Here is a 25,323-nt window from a genome sequence, read left to right on the forward strand (position 1 = left end):
CGCGTTTAGAGACTTTCCATCAGCGAAGGGTTGGTCCGCGTCGAAACCGCATTTCACAGAAACTGGTGATTAATGCAAACGATCATAATTATGTAACAGCTTGTTGATGCCGACGTACCGGTGTCTCTTTAAAATTTCATCACGGTCCGTGAAACTCGTGGCGGCCCCCCTTTCTGGTGGCTGTATCGCGAGAGTTAACCCCATCCGGGACAGAAGCCCGTTTCTCTTGCTCATCCCCCGAACTCGTTCGCGTCAGGCTCGTTCTACGGATAAGCCCCTTTCGTCGCCGTTTTTGTCCTGCTTTTTTGTCATCGACCGGCCACGTCCAAAAGCCCAATTAGAATCGTCCTATTGTCTGGCCACGTGGTACGCACGAGCCTCTCTGCCTACGGACACGCACACGCAGGCACGCGTGAATTCGTTCACCGGTCTGTACACGACACGGTGTATCTGCTCTGATTTCGTCGCGTGTGTCCAGGTAAGGATCGGAGACGATCGACACGCATCGTGTAGCAGAGCAGCCCTCGTGGCGATCTTTATCCGCCTTTTTAGTGGCTTTCCTGTCTGGTCGCGATTTAAATTGCCGTAAGCGTATCTTAGGGAGGAACGTTTAAGTGGACCAAATAGGGTCCATTTGAAATTGGGCATGGACAATACTTCGTTATCGAAAATATTTTAATTTTATTCCCTTTTCTTTTTTCATTTCATTTTTTGGCATAGAAGTAATTTTTTACGGATTTATTATCAAATATATTTAAATTTCATTTTTAGATCTAGAAATGATTTTTTATTGACACCCTTAACAATGGCAATAATATGGAATTCACGAATTTTGTAAGTTTTCTAATTTAATCAAAAATAGAAATAATTCTTTACTAGCAAGGATGAGATAAAAATATCCCTCGTGAAACTGACGTCACCATGCACGTCAAAAGAGAAGGGGGTCGAAGAAAAGGAAGCGGAGACAAGAAGCGATAATCCGTCGAAATTGACACCGGTGTTCCCGGTGGGATGCAGATTTGATCTATCTGTCACGTTTGTCTGGAATATTAATTCTCGTTCGTGGCCGAGCTTTTTCCTCGCCTTTTCTCTATGCTTCCACCGCGACCCTTCCGAACGTTTCTTCTCTCTTTCTTTCTTTATCTTGCACCCTCGACCGGTCTCGTCCTACTGGACCGCCCGAGGCGCAGCGAGAATTGCTTGCGAATTGGTTGTATCTCAGGGTTTCGAGGTCCTGCAGCCCTTCCGTTCTCTTCTTCCCTGTTTCCTTTCCCTCTTCTTGGTCCGCGGAAGGAAGTCAACGAGCACCACATAAAAGTGATACACTGGAGAGACAGACGGTGCCAATACAGGAAGAAGAGTTGGAAGGATTTTCACCAACGCCATCGCGTTGTTTCCCTTTGACATTTTTCACGAATTTATCGTTCCATGCGATGAGTTTGTTTTTTTATTTCTATGCGTAACTATTTGTTGCTATTTATTCTTTTTAATGTTAGGATGTTTATTCAATCATAATTTTCTTTGAAATTAGAGAAATTTTATCCTTGTGTTTTTATTCAAAGTATCTAAGTAATCTGAAATTTCTTATTAAATTTTTGTAAGGGAATAATAATTTTGTAAAGAAACTTTCTAACTTTTTCTATAGTTTGAAATTAAAGTATCATTATTTAAAGCTGAAGTGGAATTATTTTTTAATAAATATCTTCATTCTCTTTGAAAACAATTGTTGAAAATTAATGTTTTATAAAATTTAAAGTGACACAGCTGATGGCCACTATGTGGCAAAGTAGAAGTCCATTTTTCACCGTTTACACACTCCTTTAGTTTCTCATTTTCCTTTTCTTTTTTCATCTCTGCAAGCCAAATATTTTCAAAACTTCCTCTTTCCTCTTCATTTGTCTTCTTCTTTGTTCAAGAAGTTCGAAGAAAAGACAATTAAAGTGTCACTCACAAAGGCTAGAAGTAAACGACGTTTCAATATACCAATACGAGAAACATTTGCAAACTGCCAAGATAAACGTGCTTCTTCTTTGTTATCTGGTTCTGAACGAAGCTGGTTCATGAACCGAACTGTTCAAGTCGAGCAAGCAATGTGTAATGACACACGAAACAGATTAGCGCTAAATTAGCAATATTTTTATCGCGTGCAACGCTTCGCTGCTACAAAGAAAAGAACATTGCGAATATCTGCAGTTTCCTTTTCTTCGTTTATTCGAGAGACCAGAATTAATGGACAGCGGGGTCCATCCTTGACGTTTGCGGTTGGACCAAGGAACAGGAGACATAAAAATTCTTAAAGGATGCTCTGACCAATCGTACTGCAATTTTGTAGTGACCACAAAGCAGTTAAATATACATTAATTCTTTAAAATACGATAGAATTTTTGCAAATATTATAGTAAATTTAACTCCTGCTTTTTATTGAGTGGTTTGTTGTCAAATCTAATCAAAAGTTCTATTATATTTTATAAAACAGAAAATAATTCAAGAAAATTGAAGTCATGATACTTTCAACCCTTCGTGAGTAATGGGTCGTTTATGCCCGAGGCAAATTTCAACTTTTTCGAATATTTATTTTTCTAGTAAAAGTATAAGAAGGGATAACTATGGAAATGTAAAACATAATTCATACACGTTTCGCCTTCCTCCATGAATCTACTATAATCTAATCTAAGCTAATCCATTTTTCTAATTTTAAGCTCCAAATTACAATAAAGAAGTGGGAAATAATGAATAAAAATGAGATTATTGTCCGAATTCTGGTATAATAATTCCAAATCGGCGTTTCTTTCGTATAGTGTATAATCTGGCCGACGATCCTGATTAAAATCGCCCACAATCTATCTACCTGGGTAGGATCCCGTGCACGTTGCCCCTTTTAAGTGCAACCCTTGTACGTAGGACAAAGTGCATACGCCGCATACGTTGGCTAATCGATATTTTAATATTGTCACACGCCATTCTGGATTAAAGGCCTTTGTGTGTGTCGTGACGTCACGGATGGCAGATGTGCTCTGCAGTTTGAAAAGCTGAAAGATTTCCTCCACGAAACACTATACACGTGTTTTAATAAACTTTCATTTGCCTTCAGCAAAAACATGACGTGTTCATTGATCACTCTGGTCAGCCATTCTCTTTTCATAATTAACAAACAATAGAAATCGGTATAATTGGGTAGTGGAGGGATGCTGGTTGTTATTGATAAGGGGTTGAAGTAAAAAATTTGAGGAATATTTTTTAATATTCTCTATTTATGATTTTATCTAGTTTAGAAGTTTTAAATATTCAAATTTCTGTATTTAGATCATGTTTGTAGCGATTTTAGCGTATTTTCTTTGAAAAATAGTTCTTAATTCTGGTCCATCGTTCTAACTTGTAGTCATGGCAGTTTTAATTATTAATTATATTATTTTTTAATTAGTATTCTTAAAAATGGAACTAAGTTTATAAATTTCTTGTTACCAATTTTCTATATTTGGTTAGTGGTTAGTTATCTTCTGACAAATTTTAACCCTTTTAATTATTTCTACCAAAACGTGATTATGTTCCAGAGAATTTATCCTTTTTATTTTTCAAAGTTTCACAAAGTATCTGCATAATGCGTACTAGGGAGACTAGATTCGTAAAATTATTTTGCGGAAACTATCCCCGCCTTCTTGGACGAGGGGTAGCTAAGTTTCGTGTGAAATCTTCCGTGAAAGGGTTGAAAGGAAGTATTCGTAGGATGACCAGGGCTTGTCTCGTCGTTAAACAATGGCATTCCGAACGATTTGCCCGTAAACGTCGCGTGGGCCAATTTGTCGAGCAATTTCTGAGGAAAATCGTTCGGTCACTATCGCGAACGAACGACCAAGATTTCGTGCACGACCATATTGTTCGTTTGATCCCATGATACCTACAGAATGTAACTTTTCGCCATGGAAAAAGTAAAATTTATCTCCTGACATGTAAGATACATTTATCTATAATTTAAAATAAATTGTTTCTCAAATTATTAGAGTAATTACAATTTAATTGAGTAAACATTAATTTGATTACAGAGAGTACGGAAGTTTAATGATATGAAATATTTTAGTGAAATTTTCTGACATGTTTTGCTGTTGGTTAATTTGTATAAAATATAACACAGGACAAGAAAGGCGCATTGACGGAAGCACAGTTTTAGCTCGTATGTAAATGGAAATCGATAATGATTTTCTGATTGATTTAATAAATACGATTATTATTTGACAATTCTTCGATGACTTTAATCGTTTGAGGATTTAGGACATTAAATTTCAGCCTGCCTTGGTTTTATCCAATTCCAAAGTTAAAAATCTGCTATCATCTTCCTCTGCAATTATTCTTCTTATCAAGTCAATTTTTTCTTTCTCCACGTAATAGTAGCTTTGATTCTTTAAATCATGATCGATGGGATTGTATCGGGGGTATCTCCCGAAGGACACTAACCATCTCTTCCATATAGAGGATCGTGAAAATCTAAAGAAATAATCCTAACGGATGGCCAACCGCGAGGTTTGCATATGAAAGACGTTCGACTGTGAATCGATACACCTTTATTATGCCGGGGCACTTGCTTATCTCTCGGTCCCCTTCTTCTATAAACTTCAGGGAACTCGGCAATATTTTCGACTTCCGGGCATAAAGGAAAGGAAAACGAGGCGCGAAACAATATGCCGAATTTTCACGGTTTGCCAGACGATGGCCCCTCGTTTTCGGCGTGACTCGTCCCTTTTTCTTCGTTTTCGAATTTCCTTCGTCGAATCGATGACACGCTGAAAATTACGTTTCCTTTGTTTCTGCTCGCAGAATACTTTTTCTACAGTTCCTTTGTTTCAGCTATTTTCCTTCTTTCTTCTTTTTTCTTTCTTTCTGTATTAATTTTGAGGGGAATTAATGAAGATACGAAGATCTGAGGGTAATAGTCCTCTTAATGTTCAGGATATTGTTCTTTTGTTATTTATTTCTTTATAAAAGTTACGATCTGAATAATTAAATTATTTATTAAAAATAATTATAAGTAGATTTTTGTACTTTAGATACTCTCTGCATAGTGTAAATATATATTTCAAGTCTCCTTAAAATATGAAGCAGAGAATTGATGACATCATATAATTAAGCATTAGAAAGAATTGCATGCAGTACAATCCTCACAGATGAATAAACGATCCTAAACAATGGCACCATGTTCCACATAATCTACAATGAACAACTTTTCCCATAATATACACTTGTCAGCTCACAATTTCCGTGTCTCATACGTCAAAACAGAAATACGACTCAGAACACATCACAACACTATCATTTCACACTACCTTTACCCACCAAAGCTATCTTTTCTACCAGTCTATCATTCAATTAATTACTGAATAATTTTTTAATTCTTGGATAATGTTGTAACTGGGTAGGAACCATTAGAAATTATTAGAATAATTAAACTAACATTCTTCAGCTAACAAATAAATATTTCAAATGCGATATAATATGCAATGTAAAATATGAACCTTTTTTGATGAAATTGTAAATAAAAAATTATGTTAGAATTTAAACAGTAGTATGAATTGACGCTTTTGGTATAAATGAGAGGTCTGACCAACCTTAGATAAAAATTCTAGTTATGCTAATGTTTCCTGGAAGAAGTCGATCAACGATCATTTGATTTAAAAGAATCGATATAGTCGAAGTGAACGAGGTTATCCGCGAGGGATCACGGTATTTCCCTCTTTCATTCCGCGAGCGTTTCTTAGCATAAACGCAAGCGTAATCGTGGTGAAAGGTCAGCGAGGCGGAGAAGAAAAATCCGTCGCCCACCGGCAGCCTCGTTATTCTACTTAGCACCTTGTTACACACGGCGATATGTGTTCCATTGTGTTATTGTCGCGTGGTATCCTATCGCTTATGAGCTTGACGTACCTCCACTTGGTTTCTAATTTAATTTAGGATTCATTGTTTACGTGTCCTATTGTCGCTGGCATCCGCGGGAACGTGATTCGTTTATTGGACATCGCTGATATTCATGTACCACGCGAGTTGCACGTCTGTCTTTGCTTTTGGTAAATTGTTGGAACGGAGTAATGAAATAACTTCTTAAAAAATGTCAATAAATCAATACCAGATCACAGAAATTAATGTAGTACTGCAATTTGTAAATGAAAAATAAAAACTCAAAGATTTCCTTCGTATTTCTTAAGTTTCTCTTGTTTCAATTACTCCGATTCCAAGAAAACCGAAAGAAAAAGTGATCAATCGATAGAAACATTCCGTTTGTTGACGCTAGAGGGGTGCGTTTAAGAAACTTTAGTAAAATGTGAAGTCTTATTTAGCGGAGGTTCAGCTTTAAAACTCTCTCCCAGACTTTCTTCGTGACAAAGATCTCCCCTTATCTCGAACAGCCGTTTAATTAGGACCGCTTTATTTTTCCGTGGCCTTTTGTCTCCGTTTGACTTTTCTTCTCGTTGCTAAATCATTCTGAAACGGCATAATATGGGAGACGATCTCGAAGCCTTTTAATCTCTTACCCCGCCACCTGATGCTCGATTCTGACTGAAAAGTTTTTCGTTTCAACAATACTTCGAGTTTCTTCCTTCAATCGTAGAATGTTTTTCGATTTAGAAGTGAGAAATCTTTGAATTTCTATTACTTTCATTCATAACTTTTAGAAAAGCTGATGAATCTTTTGTTATTTTTTGGATAATAATAAATCCAAAGTTTCAATAAATTATTCTGTGATACTTAATTCATGTTAACAGAAGAAAATAGATAAATCTATTGATTCTTCAGGTTCTTTGCTATTTTCTAGAGAATGAGATTAGCTGTGGATATGCAACTTATATGAGAGGAAAAATTAGAGTTAAATTTTAATTAGATTTTGAATCATTTAAAACCTTTGAGTTTTTAAGAAATCATGAAACTTTGATCTAATACGAAATGCACAGAATACCTAATTTTGATTCTCTCACCAAAATTCTATTACAATATGCTTGTCCCCTAATATAAATTTTACAGATCTAGATTATTATAGTTTTGTTTCTAATTTTTTAAACCCAAAGCTATGAAGAGCGCGCGAAAAATCTATCTGTTCCAAAAAAAGTTAACAACTCAATAATATTGACACTGCTGAACAGCTAAATAATAAATCGCCCACGATCAAAGCATCCCTCAAATAGACCACACACACACACGTATGTTCTATTCTAATCTGAAACGTGCACAGTTGCTTCTGACTGCAGCTATAAATGACACGACACCTAAAAACAAAGATCCTTCTGAATCAGAATCAGATATTATTAACAAATAATCATTTTTATATCATACAAATATATTCCCTATATTGTTCGAATAGAAGACTGTTGCTTATTCTTGAATAACGTCCCATTCTTATTAATTTTGAATTAATTAACCTAAGTATCATCCCTTATTCTAAACCACCCACTTAAGACTTTTCAGTATTCTTCTTTTCATTTCCTTGAAGACGTAAATTTAAGTCACGATCGTCCCTAACCTCCGGAATGACAGGATCCGCGAATACGTTTCTCAAAGTTAGGCTTCACGACGTTTTCAAGCCGCGAAGTAAGGGTGGTTCGCCGAAAGCACATGCTGAGACTATTCGAACGTCTGTTCCCGCGTCCGCCACGGGAGGGTGGTCTCGAATTAATAAAAAAAAAAGTCCCACGGACACCCCAACGTCGCTTATAGCAGCGTCTCTGGTACGCGGAGCGTGAAAAATGGCCGAAAATCTGATATTCCGGATTAAAAACATTGAAATTCAAAACCCGTCCCTCTCGCGGCCGTCACCCCTCGCGGCAACGCAACAATCCAGAGGGTCGAGAAGTCGTTAAGGGTCAGTTTCTGTGGCGGCAAACGATCCCCATCGCCTCCACCTTTTCAACCCCCGTATTTCGTCGCTCGCCGAGCATCGTTCACGGGGATATTATTTTTAAGCCCCCGCAATTTGACACAGCCGCGCCGTTTGAATTCCGAATTCAATCGACGCAGCCGATTTCTATCCCGATTCCGCGAAATTAAGGCAGCCATCGAAAATTGATGACAGGCCGGCACACGGATACGTGCCCCGTGCAAGATCGTCCCTCGAGCTTTGACGAGAAACCTTTTTATTGCATCGCCATATATCATTGGGGCAAGATCATCTGGAGCGTCCAGGCTGTGGCAACTTATCGGCCGCGTAATCGTTTAGAACAGTGTTTTTTCCAGGGGGAAGTGTCTTGTGCGGATTCAACCCCTATGTACGGGGTTATAAACACGGGCGAACGAGTAATTGTCGAAGGAAGTAATTCTATACATTAACACTATGTTTTTCAATCGATGTTGCACGAGGGTAAATCAGGTGTTACAAAAATTTAAGTTGGTGTTTGCTAAATATATGCTTTTCGATATTGTAAGAAAATATATCCGAATATTTTCTTCCAAACCTTGAGACAACAATTTATATATACATCCCCTACCTTCAAAAAAAGAAATTTAAAAAGTTCCCCTAAAGATATAAGTTCAAACTGTATCAAACCTTAACAAACATTTAACCACAGCCGTATACGTTCATCTGTTTCAGAACCAAGATGGCTGCAGTGTTCGCAATGTTCCAGAAGGTTATCCTCCGCCTGGGAGCTGCTGCAGCACGTGCAGAGCATCCACGGCGCCAGGCTATACACCTCCCCATCGTCACTGACGAACTCTTCGTCAAACACACCAGCACCGAGTCCACCAACGCCTACCCCAACCCATACTCATCACCTAAGTCCGCCGAATCACTTGAATCTCAGCAGTAAATCTACCGGGAGTTCATCGGCGGCCAACTCGTCCGGTGGTACCAACTCGAGTGGCAGCAGCGGTGGACGACAACAGCTTCAATCGTCCGCCTCGCTGGTCGGTGATCCGCTTCACAGTTTTCTAAGGCTACCTCAACACCTGGAACGAAGTTTCCCGCCGATGTTCAGGCCGGACTTCCTAGCCCTGAATCCGCTGGCCGGGTACAGAGGCCTTCAGGAGCTGCAGACCGCGACCAGGAACATCCAGAACCTGGGCGATCCTCTTCGAGGCATGGACGGTCTGAATCTCGGGGATCCTTTGGTGCGTAGCTCTTTGGACTCCCTGAACAACGCCCGTAACCTGGCAAACCTGGCCGAACTGTCGCACGGCCGTGCCCTTGCCAGTCAGGCGCATCCTCCACCACTCGAGGCCAACCTGGATTTTTACTCGGCGCGCCTAAGGAGCCTCGCTAATCCGTCCTTAGGCGCGGCTCCTCCAAGTAGCGGGAATACCACGACGAATTCGAATCCCCCTGCCCCGGTACCGCCTGTACCAGTGCCAAGTACCGTCCAGCAGCAACAGCAATCGCAACAGCAGCAACCGCCAGTCCAGAACCACGTTCAACCAGTACAACCACCCAGCCCAGCCGCGAACAATCCGACGATTCTAACGCACAACAATCATCAGAAAGAGAATTCGCCGCCCTGCTACAGTCAGAGCCCGGTCGGTCATCACAACAACAACAACTCGACCGACAGCGAAAAGACTAGTCCACCGGTGGCGTCGACGCCCATCATAGCCGACTCCGCGTCGGAGACCATCTACTCGTGCGAGGTGTGCGACAAGAAGTTTCGCTTCCAGTCGAACCTGATCGTACACCGGAGAAGCCATCGGGAGAAGGAAAGGCAGTACCAACAGGAGAACACGCAGGACGGTCAGACGACCCTGACCAGGTGCGAGGTGTGCGAAATGGAGGTGACTAATTTCGCGGAGTTGAGGAAACACATGAGGAAGGAACACCAGGAGAATCTGAACGCGGCTGCCAGTCCACAGGGCAGCGTCGAAACCGTCCCGGATGACGGTTCCAGCTGCGACGAAAACATGGACCTCGACGAGGCGGATGAGAACGAGCAGAAGGCCGAACGAGAGGACACCGAAGAGAATACTCCGGAAGATCTAAGTACAACTCAAGGTCAAAGCGGAGAGGAGAGTAGCGGTCGAGTGGAACAGAAGCCGGCCAGTCTGGTCGGTGACCTGATGGAAAAATTTGGATTGAGCAACATAGCTCAGTACTCGGAGGCTTACAGGCAGGCTCTGCAAGAGAACCATCGAGGCGGTTTCATCAAGACCGAACCACCGTCCAACTTAACCAACTCTCTGAACAACAACAAAGAGAAGGACAGCGCTCTGTCGCCCACCAACTTCAATTCCTCGACCACCCCCAACATATTCTCCGGTCAGGGTTTTCCCAGGTCCACGGGGCCAGACTTCGGTGGTCTGTGGCTACCAAATCCTCATTACCTAGAGAACAACGAATTCCGCAAAGCATCGAAGGCCACCACCTCCAGTCTGGCTCTACAAGGCCTGCCCAGTCCTCTACTGAAGAAGGAACGAAGCGGTAGGAACGACACGTGCGAATATTGTGGCAAAGTGTTCAAGAACTGTTCCAACCTGACGGTGCACAGGCGGTCGCACACCGGTGAGAAGCCGTACAAGTGCGAGTTGTGTTCTTACGCGTGTGCGCAGAGTTCGAAGCTGACGAGGCACATGAAGACTCACGGTCGACACGGCAAGGACACTTACAAGTGTCGTTTCTGCGAGATGCCGTTCTCGGTGCCCAGCACGCTGGAGAAGCACATGAGGAAGTGCGTGGTGGTGGTGCAGCAGGGTCCCAAGTTAGGCATGCCGTATCCTGGTAGCCAGGACGAGGACTCTTCGTTGAGTACCAAGGATACTTGATCTTGGAACGGAAGCCTACCGCCGATCCCGCCACTGTGGCCGCACAGGCCACCCTACCCGGTCTACTGAAGAGGGGATCTTCTTCGGGAGAGAAGCAGAGGCAGAGTTAAGCGAAAGGCGAATCCTAATCTAACTGGAGTCCAAGATCGGATCGATCTTAACCGTGCGACGCGTCGTCGCCCAATGGCGATCTACTCTGGAGGATCTCCCTAAATCGTCCAAGGTCGCCATCTCAGGATTAGGAGAGAGGTGGTAGGTCGGTGAAAGAATCGCTAACCGATCGAAAGACCTGGAAACGGTCCTAACAAGAGTATAAACACGAACAACGATGAAATGGACCTCGCAGTGAATGCTGGATGAAAGCAACGAGGGTCCTGTCGATAAGGAAGAGCGAACCGAAGGAGGAGGGTTCGATGAAGATGAAGATGAAGAGGAAACGAGCAGTCACGAAGGGCTGCTGCTCAGTTTTAATTCAACTAGAGAAACGAACGAATGGTTACCACTTTGCGAGTCTCAGCACAGTTATTTAAACTATAATCCTTATAAATAGTTATAAATAAAGACGCTATAAATACTGAATATACATATATGTATACAAGATAAAGAATATAAATATATATATATAAATATGAATATAAATATAAATATAAAATACAGATGAGAATTATACAGAATATAAATATTATATATATATATATATATAGGATAATGAACATAGTGACTTTATTATCGCATCTGAAGATTATTTATTTAATAACTATAGATGTATTATACATACTGTATAACGTAATATATGTATATATGTGTATGTATGAAACGTGTGTGCGTGAATATATATATGTACATTACGTTATATGATATGAAACACCTGCAACCACTCTGTACGTAATTTAATAACGAAAACAGGAAACGAAGGCGAAATCCTTTTTGTACGTTATCCCGAGATGCCGCACTGCGACGATCGATGAAGATGTCTTTTTTTTTTGTATTTAAAAAACGAAGAAGGATGAAAAACAAAAACAGATTTTTCTTTCACGATGGAAAAGAATAACAGCGGCTTCGACATCCTGTGTGTACATATGCGAATATCGATACTCGAAATCACCCCGAACCCCGTCGTTATCGATAATAGTACTCGATGTACTTTGATGTGTACAGCGAACGGCCAAAAAAATGGCCCTGCGTCTTTAGAATAAGCTCTAGCTCGATCCTATATAAAAGAAAAGAATGTATAATAGTACATTTATTATTCTCTTTATTACCTATTATCTATTACCATTTCTATTATTGCTTATTATTATTATTATTGTCATTATTATTGACTTTATTATTATTACTATTATTATTATTCATTGTCATTATTATCAGCGCGATTGCAGCGACTGCAACCGCCGTCTTCATTATTTTATCCCACTATTATTAAATTATTAATCGAGATGTTTTAAACGGTTAAGAAGATGCCAAAGTTGTTTAGGTTTATCGGTGGACGCGGAATCGTGGCGCGTTCGCGCGACTTTCGAGTGTTCCTCCGGTTCTTCGAAGCTTTTGAACCCGTTTTTCTAATGGCGTGGTTTTCAACGAAACTCGACCATGGAAACGGTGTCAAAAGCGAATTTCGAGAAGCTAAAAATCTCTAAGTTTGATTCGAGCTCGCGTAATGTTGACGATCACCGGGACGCGCGAGCGGGCACGATGGCGCCCCGACGCTATTAACATAGCGAGTTTGTTCGTTGATTATATGTATTTATTGTCTTTGCTGCCGAGCGGATCGCGAGCGGATTTTCGCAGGATCGAGACGCATGGATCCGTTGATGCTGCGAAAATCGTCGCGTCTACCAACGAGGCGCATGGTTGATCAATTATTATTATTTTCTTTCTTTCCATTCTAGAAAGCCGAAGAGACTGAGGTATAATTTGTATTCGCGAGCGATATTCCCTTATTTTTATTTTGAGTTCCATTAAAGAAGAAAAAAATTTCTGTTTTCTATTTCTCTATAATTATTTTTCGTTTCCTTTTGCTTTATTTTCCTAAACGCCTCGTTGTAAACGTTTTCGAAGGGGACTGTTCCTAAACAAAAAAAAAAAAAAAACTTTTGATGATCTAGGCAATAAGATTTAAGGAGTAATTCGAGCGATGTGTGTCTGTGTTCCTCGACATTTTTTCGTTAAAGCCGTGTGTGTGTGTGTGCGTGTGTGTGTGAGACGAATAAACGAGAGTTTAATGATTTTTCCCGGTGCGATGGAAGGATGTGTCTGTGAGAGAGAAGAGAAATGAAAAACTCATATCAAGATAGTTGTCTCGGTGTTAGACGTGTACGGCTCTAGATAAAGGAAAAAAAAAATTAACACTGAAATCTCGTTATCTAGTTAATGAAAAAAAAAAAAAAAGTTTGTTAGATTGATTCTGAAATACGTACATGGCCAAGCTCCGTTTATACGATATTATTGTAAATAATGGCACTGCCCGTAGCAAAAGGTGAAAAGAAGAACGGAGATGAATTACAGGGAGGTGGAGGACCGGGCGGAGAATAAGGCAGACGAATGTCGTCACCATTCGAACGAGAAATAAAAAATAAATCATACTACAAATCGTATCCGATCATTTTTCATGCGTACGTCGTTTTATCGTGATCAAGTAAATTTCTCCATTTTGCCGGAAGTGTACACGGCAGGATGGATCCTTCATTCTTCCGGTTCAGTCCATGGATAATTATAATAAAAATAAAACACTGAGGGAAAGAGAGCTACGAAACGCACGCTTTGGTTCCAAAAAGTATCTCTCGTCTTTCTTATTCGAACTCATCCCACACACAGTGCCGGATTAAGGGAAGGTTTAACGGGGGCTATAGCCCAGGGCCCCGCTCTACAAGGGCCTTGTCGTAAGCCTTCCATTTAATGTACCAAAAGAATGTTGAATGAAATTTTGTTTACTATTGCTCTTTTTCTTTACCATTAAATGTTATTTAATTTTATTTAGAATAAATTTCAATTTTCGAACAAAGGAAGGTCCTCGAAGGTTTGATAGCCCCGGACCCCAGGAATCTTAATCCGGACCTGCCCACACAGGACCAAGTTCCCTGCCTCACGAATAAAATATTTAAAAAGAACAAAAAAATAGAAAACACTCGATCACACACGCAAATCGCGACGGGCGATCGAGCCGAAAAGACACGAGGGAAATCTATTTGGCAAATTCAAAAAGAAAATGGAAATGATAAAATAAATATCTGGCTCGATTCGTTTCGTGTCTTTTCGGCCGATTTCTAACGTTTCTTACACAGGGTAAACCGCGTTAAATGGTAAAAGATAATCCCAGAGAAAAAAAAAAAACTAAAAAAATGAGAGACAAGTGTGTCGGAAGTATAGCGAATTGAAGTAATCTAGACAGTTAAATAAATAAAGAAGAAGAATTAATACGAAGTATTTCCTATAATATATAGTAAGCGACAGGGAGTGAGAACCACGCAAGATGAGAGAGAAAGTGAGGGCCGAACGAAAGGTGTCGGTAGCAGGTAAAATTGGATTTTTAGCGAAACAAAATCTTCTGATCCAGGGTAAAATAAATCCGAAGCTCGGTTTCTAGAGACGGTATCTCTTGCTGGGTTTCGATCTAGCTCCTGGTTTGGAGCAATTTTAAGAAAGAAAAAAAAAAACGCAAACCGAAGATCGACATTAAGGCAATACGAAAAATAAAAAATCAAGGCATCCCCGGGCAAAGTCTGAACAAAACTGGCGACATAGTGTTTGACCAGCTTTACCACGGGCATGTCCGTAATTATTAAACATAGCAGATACGGTGTATGTCTTGTGCGATTCAAATAAACCACATTGTTTTTAAATAATTCAGATTCTTTTTGAAGATTCCCTTCATCATCCCAATTCGACCTCTAAGGATTTCATTTTGAAATAAATTAATAATTTATGATTAATTTAATTAAATACAATCAAGATGTATGCAAAGAAAAATAAATTGAAAAGATATTACAAATTTACAATGACTGATAGTTATAAAGTGTTAAATGACACATTAATTTTTACAAATAATCGCTTTTTGTTATTAAAGAGAAGAAATTCATAGGGAAATAATTAATTTTTAGCATTAATTGACCATTTGTTAGAATAAACGACAGAGATTTTTGTTTCTTGTTAGATCCCGACCCACCTCTGTAGGCTATAGAAAGCTCGTTATATAAATTGTTTAACTCGTTCCGAGGCATTGCTATTGGACGCTTATTACGTTTATTGCATAATGTCTTTCGCAACGCATCTCGCGTGTGCGAAGCCCGGCAACCATCGTTCACCTTTTCTCCGTTTGGATAATCCAGCTATTATTCTGGTTCTATTCTTTTTCCGGATTCCCTTGGATGTTCGTTAAATTTAATAGAAGATACGGAACCCCTTATTGGAAATACACCACGCCATCTTACGTTACGAAATGGCACCTCCAGCTGCAGTTCAGGTAAAAATGGTCAAGTTTGTATTTCAGGTGAAATGCTTTAATGTACATCCGGTTGCATTCACTAGGGGACAGTTCTGTATATTATAAAATTGTATTAAAATTTTTAAACTACAGTAATTTGAAATATTGCTATTCAACTTCTGAATGATCAAAAAATTGATTAATTTTTATAAATTGGTACAATTCTTACAAGGTATACAAAATATTCCTGAAAATATATTTTGCATTATGTTTTAAATTTCTTAGTGGAATAATTAAGTAAAAATATGAAACAATAAAAAACAAAAATTTTACTCAAGTGTTTTAAATATTCCAAACTAATTGTGAACTTAATTATTTTTGCTATATAATAGTTTTGCTATTAATATCTCGTACTTTATAAAAAGAAACTTAATTTTCCAAAACTTATGAAAATTACGAAATCAAAAATTTTATGAAAGATGTGACCATCAATTAAGAAACAGGTCAATTAAAATCCAAAGCCAAACTGACCTACAACAAAATTCCCGCTACTTTTACTTAATTGGAAGAAAGATGGCCATAAACGCGGGCTCGTGCATCCCCATCCGAACACGTCAAAGCGAAAATTACACGTCATAAAGTTCGAAATCCGGCAGTAACGTGGAGGACAATCCATCGTGCTCGGTCGTGTAATCGAAAGCCCGGAAAGCTCTCTTCTGAATGCACGCCTCCCTGTTTCGTGGTAATCGACTCGACGCGAGCAAACACCAGCCGCCATGCGAATTCGAAGTTAAGACAATGCCGTTAATTTTTGGCCGACCCCATTGTTCTCGCGGCACATTCATCTGTCAACTGGTACCGACTTCTGCCACCTTCCGGCAGACTCGACTCCCCCCAAATACCATTCAACCGCCATAGATAGATGATCCTCTTGATTTCCGGTTATCCGAAAAGCATCATCCATTCGTTTCTCTCGTTCTAATCAACCGATCGGATATTTCGATTCGTTTGACGAGGGATCGAAAGAAAATCGCGAAGCAGTGAGAACTGGCGGAATTCGCGGGTCAATAGTTTCACCAGCGGTTGGTTTGAATGCGTGTTAACTATGGTGACGTCACCACAATGGCGGACACTAATCTCCACGTCAGAAGCAGAGGTGCCCTGTACTCGGTCTCCCAACCCTACCACCCTTCCTCGTGTGCCGCTTTCGTCCCTGATCTGTCGGTTTTCCGGACAAAATATGTCAAACGCTACCCCTACCATCGTTTCCGGCGTCGTTTCGTCCGCATCCGTCGTCGCGGTTGTAGAAAACAGCACGAGGCTACCGGTAGTCGCGATAAAAGAAGGGAGAAAAGCTCTGCCTACGATACATCCTCCTCATTCTTTTTATTATAGCGAGTCGCTAACTATTCGGTGGGAAATCGTGGTAGTAGAAATTTTACGAGTTTTTGGAATTTAACGCGTGCATCTATTTTTGTAGAGTGTTTCTTTTGGGTTACTTTGATCTACGTTTGAATACATGCTGCTCCGTTTAAGTCGTTTCTTTGGTTTGCAGAAGCTTTTCTCGTAGGATCGTGACACATTTTTGGGGGTTGATGCTGTTTTTTCTTTAATTATATGTTGAGTATATGTTGGTAATAAGAAATTTTTTGCTTATGATTTTGAATGTTTGATAAGAAAAGAAAATGTAATGAAAATATATTGAAAAGTAACAGTAGTTATTGCAAGGAAAAAAGAAAGTTTAACATATTTTATACACACATTTTCTAAATTAAAAATAAATAAATAAAGGGTAAATCATAAAATAATTTATACAAATATTTTTCATCTCAACAAAAGTCAATACATATTTCAACAGAAAACCTTAATGAATTTTGTAATTTCAAATAAAGAACCTAAAACCCCTCATCTTATTGCTCTCATAATTCTTCTATTAAAAATAATTTCTAATGAAACATGATAAAATATTTACACGATTAAATAAAAAAGAAAAAAGAAATTCTGTAATGAACATAATTGTTAATAAATTATACATCATGCATTTTGAATTTAATCCAAATAAATTCATGTTCAAATTAAACTATTGATTTTCTCCTTGAAATAATGTTGTATATTCCATCTGAATTGCGATTGTATTGCTGACTCGATAGTACATATATTGGTACTGTTAAAAATAACTTCGAAATTGTAAAATAGATTTCTACTTTAATCTTCGCACCTGAGCTACCTGAACTCAGAAGGCAACGATGTAACACACGGTTGCCTACTAATAGGTGGTACACTTCCGTACAAAATTTCCTCCCCTAGGATCCGGTTCAGGGGTAACCTAGAGCCCCTGCATCGAAAGAGACCCTATACCTTGAGAACGAAAAGCTGCTCCAATGAATTCTTAAAATTTTGTAATGTTATTTTGAGAACAATCAATCAATAGTCAATAACTTTAAATAATTGTGTAATTTAAAAAATTTTATTATAGTAATAGGTATAATTAAAAATTTTATTTCTATAAAGTGTTAAGATTTTCATTTTTTATTATTTCTTTAAATATTTTTCTCATAAACAGCCGACTATCTAAGTCTAAAATTACATATACATTTATTTCACATGTAGAACTATCATCACAGTAAATTTCATTGAAATCTGTGAAGACCAAGCCTGAAGCATCCCCTGTAAGACCATCAAAGATTTACCTTGGAACATTACTCACAACTACTAGGTAGCACGATTATTTCCCTTTAAACAGCCACCGTTTCTCTATCTAATGGAGACACGTATGATCTCAGGAGCGTGAAGCGATTAGCGTTGTTCCCGGTGTATCTAAATGTCCGGTGTTCATTTCCCGGGCCCCTAGCGGGCTGAAAAACTGTGCAACCAGAGGGGGTTAACTACCGTGGAGGAGTCACGAAACTCCAAGTTCGTTAGATCGTGGAATTAGTCGGCTGTTAAGCCAGATAAGCAGTCAACATGGACGAAAACAATTGCGCTGGATTAGTTCGGCTGCGTTCACGAGGCTGTCTCGTTTCGCTCGGTGTAAAAGATTAAACGATGTTCATTCGTCTCGACGACGAAACCTCCTGTACTATCCTCCGTTTCAGATTCATCGCGATCAAGCGTTAAACATCTTCATCGAAAGAGAAAAAAGAGAAGTTTAAGAGGGTAATATTTCATCGAACGATAATAGGAACACCGGAACGAAACGAAAATCCCGAGGCTTAGTTGGGCAAATTTGTTGAATTATCTTATCGTCGAATATCTCGTCGACCAGCAGCCACGACGTCGAATTAATTTCAATCTCATTATTGCCGATACTCCGTCGTTCTCGCGGCTCCCTCCTTCTCGTTTTCCCGATAAAGAAACCCCGGGAAAGTATTGTCGAACGTAGCTGTTGATCTCTTCTCTCCTTCTTCCGCAACGCTCCACTAATTAAATGGATATTCTTAAATCAATTACACGAACGTCTCTTTGCGCGAACAAGCCACGCGATACTTTACTTTTAATCTTTCAATTTGCGGTTGAAAGGGCCATCTTCTTTTTATAGTATACGAACCAGTGAGAAACTATCAACAATGTATTTGGGTCATTTGGGACATTTGTATGATTCTGCAGGAGTTACTGATAACTGGTATGGCAAATTTAATATCATCGAATAATTGGAAAAAATAATTAAAAAAGATTCTAAGTAGCATTAAACCTCAGGCGACGGACCACAGAGAGAGCCCCAATTTTTTCATTTCCTACATTTTGCACTGTTCCTTTAATTACTATCATATTATTTAGTATAATAATAACCAAAGAGTAGAATAAAAAAATAGTAAAAATTAGTATAATAATAGCATAATTATTAATAATGGTCACACATGTATATAAATATTTTAAAAACACAAATATTTTTTAGAAGACATCTCTAGGTGTTGTATATTTTATTTTTTCAACATATTGTCAAATAAGCAATGCAAAGAGGAACAGAAGGGGACGGAAAAGAAAATATGGAAGGCGAAACGAATCAGTTTTGAACAGCTAAAGTATCCGCATACGTTTTACGGACTTAGCCGAGCGTTTACTTTCCGCTCGTTTACCAGGGGTGCAAAAGATTGCCGATATTTTTCAAGGGAGAGAAATCCACCCCCGAAGGGTCAGTATTCGCCTGTTAGAAGGGTGGCTTTGACCAATAGCACGCGTGGGCTTGCCACCCCTTTCTGCTGACCAATCGAGGACCGCTTCGACATGCTTGGTCGACTGGTCTATGTAGGGACAAGTCGAGCCTTAACGAGCTTCGGTATGCCTAACTTGTATGTTCGTTAAAAAATTTCTTTCCTTGCGGATTCGGTGCAATTTACCAGGAATAGGTGTAATTTGCTCATGTTATAGGGTGTAGTGTGTAGCCTTTAACGAGGATGAATTTTGCAAGTAAATATTTGCAACTGAAGGATGGAGGAGATGAATTTTTAGCCTTGTTAATCACTATTTCAAATTTTTATATTTTCCCGCGCTTTTGTGGACTTGAAAAGTGACGCGAGTATATGGTAGTGATAATGATTACTTTAATAATTGGATTTACTGAAAAAAAAGAAACGTACCAAATTAATTTGTACATCTAATGCATCACCCCTATTTCAATATCCATAACTTTACAATGATATAAAATATCATTTTAGTTATGGAATTAGATGTTTCACATACCTACAATGGTTCTGAGGAACTGAGTTAAAAAAATTAATTCAGTATATTTTCAAATATCAAACATCTCAACATAATTTCAGCACTATAAATTGAGGTAATTACATCACACCCTATGAATACCATTAGGATCCAGAGTAGAATAAGACCCTATTTCTGAACGATGACCGGTCAGAATTTCACAATTTCAATATGATCACACCTTAATCCCAGAAATTTGTTTCCACCCTTAATTTTCCATTCTTGACTAGGGGTTTCATCCTAGTCCCCTATTTTTGTAAAACTCATCCCAAAAAAGCTTACTTATCATTATACCTAATTTACATAGGTGTATCTACAAATTCCAAATACCTTAAAAACCTCATACCTAACGAAACAAAAACTAAATTTTTCTAGAATTAAAATAAGAAAACCCTTATTTCGGCACGTTAAACCGGCTCGATTTCACGGATGACCCAATCGATCCGATAATCTTCGATGCCCGACCTCCAGGTGTTTCGCGATCGACGTCGTCATCAACGGGTACTCGGTTGCTTTTGCAAAATTCACGTAGCCCGGTAAAGCTTAGATAGCAAGCAGCAGGCCAGCGAGATAATAATGATGAAGTTCGGTGTCCGTGTAGCCCGAGTGGATGGCGAGACCGGGAGGGTTGTAGCTGGCGGAAGGAGAAAGGCAACCTCCGTCCGGAGGGGGTGGGTTATACATTTGAGTACATAAATGTATGTAACTTTGAGTTTGTGTTGGAGTGGGCGTCGGCCATCTTGTCCGGTGGGTATTGACCGAGGCGACCGCCAGGCGAGAGACATGCCATGGCGGGCAAACCACCTCTAGTTACTACCCTCGGCGCTAATTGCTCTTATTAGTTAAATCCGTGCGGTATCGTCGCTGACTCGTGACGACGGGACACGGAAAAAAAAAAGAAAATGAATCTTTCGCTACCTTCTTGTCGGTATATCCGGTCTACGATTGCGTGCTTAGCTTGCTCTCTCGTTTGGAGAAACGACACCCCGACTGAAATGAGGAGATTGTTTTCCCATTTTCAGTTTCAACGAAGAGATTTGAGTTATTGAGAATTGTTGAATCTTTGTTGGATCGTTTTCGAGAAAATTTTCTTTTCTAATGTTTTGTAACTAATAAAAGAACATAAATTACCTCATTAACCACTAATAAATTAAAGGTATTTTAGGAAATTGGAGCAATTTATGCTCTTTTTGAATTTAAGCTTTTTAACCAACTATAGACAATGCCAAATAAAACGGGATGAAATTAGCGGCTGAAATAAAGCATTGGTTTAATCGAGATCCATAGCTTCAACAAGTAATTATTCCTAACTTTTTCTTCGAGCTTTGCTCCTTGAAGAACATTTGCATTTGTCTCGAAAGTTTCAGTACTTTTCGCTTCCAAACAGTTGCACAGAGATATTGTAAACGCGATTAATATCACGATAGAAATCTTTGTAATTGAATGAAAAGGAAATTGTGAGAAATTTAGTTTGCTTAAAATCTTGATATCGGCATTGATTCTTTTCTATGGAACGCTTTAAAATTCAAAGTGTGCTTTTGATACCTGACAGAACCTATTTGTCTTCGCGACCCACGTGCTTCTTCGATCGAAGAATTTTTAGCTTTATACAAAATGAAGAAACATCAGAAATACTTTCAAGTAATTTCTTTTCTTAGAAGAACATTGTTTTCTAATAAAATCAAGAATAAATTACGAAAATAGTTTGAAATTTTTTTTGGAAAATTTATATTCTGACTTGCGTATTTTATGCAAATTCTTTCTCGGTTAAATCCACAATAGCTTGTTTTGAATCTTACTCAAACTCACCTCTCAAATTCCTCGCGGTGAATTTAATGGACCTTTCACTGGAAGTTTAAAATCAGCTTCCTTGAACTTTCTCAAGCAAAGCTGACATTTTCTGATGTTTAACGCGTTGCCGTAAATTGCGTTTATTCCTTTAATAGCCTTTGTGATTTTCATATCCTTATAAAATGTCTAATAAAAGTATTTTAACAACAACAGTATTCTATCATCATTCAGGCAAATTGCACTAAATGTCTAATACAATTTATTCTAATAATGAATTTAAAACAGCAAGATACTTATTTAATTATATAATATTTAAAAATCATTAGACAGGTATTCTATTTTTCATCAAAATTTCTAAAACCTAAGTCACAGCAAAAATGGAAGAAAAAATTATCCAAGGTAAAAATTGAAAATAGCATTTCTAACTATCAAAGTTTTAGATTTGAAAATAGAACAGCGAATATCTAACCCTTTGTCTAATATGAAGAGAATTGAAATCTTATTTAGGTACAAGTACTATACATTTAACAATTAATTCTTGGCCGTGTAAATTCTAATTAAAAACTGAGCTCCAAATACGCTTCAGATTTATCACAATTGCACTATAAATACAATGCTTCGAAAATAAGACAAAGGATTAATTGAAAACGAAAGATCACCTGTTACGAGACTCTACAAAAACAACGAACGCAATGATGGCTCCATAACAATCCCGCTCTGATGATCGTCTCACAGCAACGAATCGTGGAATGTCTGACAATCAACGAACCCGTGTCGTAGTCGGGTTGGAATTCAGCTGGTCGCGATACAAGGTCCGTCCGAGCTGAGAGGAAACAGTTCTCGGCAGCTCGGTTTGCGGCTTGCGAAAATTCCGAAGGTTCGTCCGTTCGTTCGCCGCAGCGGCGTGTATACGCGCGGACTCTAATTCACGCCCGGTATTTCGCACGGCGTGTATTTTAAGGCTAGCCCCGGCTCTAAAATTCCACCCTTGCCGTGTGCGCCCACCCTCTCCATCTCCTTTCTCTTCTCAACCCTCGTTGACCCTCTTTCTCGCTCTTCCACCTCTCCCATTCGCATCTTTCTGTCTCCATCTCCCTTCGATACCGCACCCTTTTGCGACCGCCTCTCTTCATCGAGCACACGAGTAACCAAGGTAGGTACTGTAAGGTAGATTGTAGGTGTTCGTACTGGTGGTGGTTGCGATGGTGGTGGGTATAGTGGCTGTAGATATGATGGTTGTTCAAGGGGCAAGGGAGGATACGAAGGAGGTATGAAAGAGAACGAGACGAATAGAGGGCAAGAGAGGGACGAAGGGACCGACATGACAGAGAGGCATTAGCGAACAGAGGAAAACGGAAAGAGAGAAGGACGCGGATGTGGAGAAAGCCGAAAGAGACAGAGAAAGGCAAAGTGTAACTGGGAGAGAGAAGCATACAGGGTGTCCCATGTGACTGGAACGATTTGTGTCTTTTAAATAGAAGTGAAGAAAGGAACATCTAAAAAGTGCAATTGCAGCCCTCCCTCCTTTTAAAATTTTTCATTTCATTTCCTTTTCATTTTTCAATTTAAACTTTTCACTTGCAACCTTGCGATATTAAGAAGATGTTAATGCTACTTAGGATTTTATTGAACTTTTTCTTTCAATTGTTTAATTATCAAAACTTATGATTGAATTAAAGAGTGAGGAATTGCATCGATTTAATAAAAAGGAAAGTGCAATTGCACTTTCAGATGCACCGATACCCAAAAATGCATAAACTTAATTCTAGAATATGTTTCATTTTATAATTGCGATTCATAATTAGACTGTACTAATTTAGTATTAATAAAAATATTATCAACAAATACATTCTATCGTTAAAAATACTAGTGACTTTTATCATGGATATCCCTCCAAACAAGTACAGAAATATTGCAACAGTATAGACATCATTATCTATCAGAAACACAAAAAGCATATCTGCTTCTATTGTAAGTCTAATGATTTGATCAACCCCTATAATTCTCATAATACTCTTAATTAGTCATTCCATTTACTCTTAATTACTGATGCCATTTTTTCCTATCTCTAACCATTTGAAAGACACATCATATTCCATTTGCGCGGAACACCCTGTACAGCGAGAGAGAGTTGTTGGACTCCGTGTGGTAGTGCAAGGGTTCGTTCGACCCTTAAGGGGTTGTGGCTAGCATCAGCCTCCCCCCCTTTACCTCGCCAGTGCTCAGCCACCGCTATCCCCTTTACCGACCTCCAGCTTCTCTTCCTACTCCTTCCAGTCCTTGTCGACCACCCAGTTAGCCACCCTCGTAGCCACCCCACGACCGGCAAAACTACCCTACCGCCGGCGGCCATTTTACTCTCCCTTCGCCCTGGACTCGCCAAATTGTAATCCGAGGCCCTGGAATTCCGGGCAGAGCAACCGTGGTCCGGCCTCAAAGGAGGCTTCTCCTTCGCCTCTCGACTTACCCTTGGATAATGATTAACGGAGTGCTCCTCTTTCTCGCCCTCTCGCGCCCTTTCGCAAGACAAACAAAGAGCCGCCACGGATCACGAACAACTCGCACCCCTTGCCCGTAACAACGCGAAAGATCGCGGGAATTTTATTCCGTCGGTCGTCCAGTTGTTTGATGTCGCCCAGACACGTGTTTCGCCGAATGAAACCAGCCGCCTTTGAGATTTTTCCTTTTTCCATCTTTTTTTTTTTAAATACCACCGTCTAGTCTCGCGTCGAAACAAACCGTCCAGACGCTTGTTTCGACGGACAAAAAGGAATTATTCATCGATTTTTAACTATGGTGATTTTTTTCTTTGTCTTTCCAGTTTCTGTATACTGATCCTTCGCTTTATATGGGGTTGTTTTAAGGGGCCAAAGGTGAGCTTGAGACTTCCATGACTAGATTCGTCGTACTTAACCTTTTAGTTGGGGATGACGAGTTAACTCGTCGTTGGAAAATGTTACTACGCGCCTAAGAAGAGTTGACTCGTCATGGATTTTTGAAGACGACCCACTTGAATTTCGACTCGATACAATTTTAACCTTTTAATTGGACATGACGAGTTAACTCGTCATAACACATTTGACAGAAGCTTTTGGTAAGTTAGCTCCCTAGTTAAGAAGTTAATTTGAGACTTTCGGATATAAATTATATCTGATATAAAAATATTCCCAATATTTGCCACTATTGCCACTATTACCACTTCATAAGGGGTTGAAGCATGCATTGATACCAAGATATCCTATTAATAGAAGGTTGCAAATATTTTCTTAGACAAAATTTATCGTACTCTACAAAAATTTTCTAAAATGCTATTATGTTTTTTCCCCCCATCCTAGTGTGTATATTGTAATTCTGATTCAAGAAGAAAATGAAATCTGTAGCCATGTTTCCATGCGAACGAGCCGAGAAACGCGTAGACAATAATTCCATATCTCGGCTGCTTCGGGTTTATCTGATTGGGCGAAACGGTATCGCCCGGGAAATTCGCGATTATCTGTTTATGGCGCGGTTAATGGAGGTCGTGCCTAGCCGGAACGGCTCGAAACCTCGTGTCTGGCCGATATTGGCTAATAATGTAGCACTTACTTACCGTGCCCCGTCTGGCCGTTGAATAAAATTAATACTGGATCGTGCAGGAGGAAGGTCGAGCGACGGGAATGCAGGACAGGAACGTGATGAATCCTTGGGACAGG

At 39.4% G+C, this 25,323-nt stretch overlaps 1 protein-coding gene across 1 annotated transcript in view; it reads left to right on the plus strand.

The window, feature by feature from the left end:
* LOC114878522 (B-cell lymphoma/leukemia 11A) overlaps nucleotides 1–11,331 on the plus strand; it is a 34,892-nt gene extending 23,561 nt beyond the window's left edge. The window contains exon 3 of the mRNA XM_029192435.2: nucleotides 8,567–11,331. Within this exon, the coding sequence (XP_029048268.1) occupies nucleotides 8,567–10,722 (2,156 nt within the window). The 3' untranslated portion in view covers nucleotides 10,723–11,331. The remainder of the gene's footprint in view (nucleotides 1–8,566) is intronic.
* The last annotated feature ends 13,992 nt before the right edge of the window (nucleotides 11,332–25,323 follow it).

The sequence above is a fragment of the Osmia bicornis genome, chromosome 6, assembly GCF_907164935.1.
Source record: "Osmia bicornis bicornis chromosome 6, iOsmBic2.1, whole genome shotgun sequence".
NCBI lineage: Eukaryota > Metazoa > Arthropoda > Insecta > Hymenoptera > Megachilidae > Osmia > Osmia bicornis.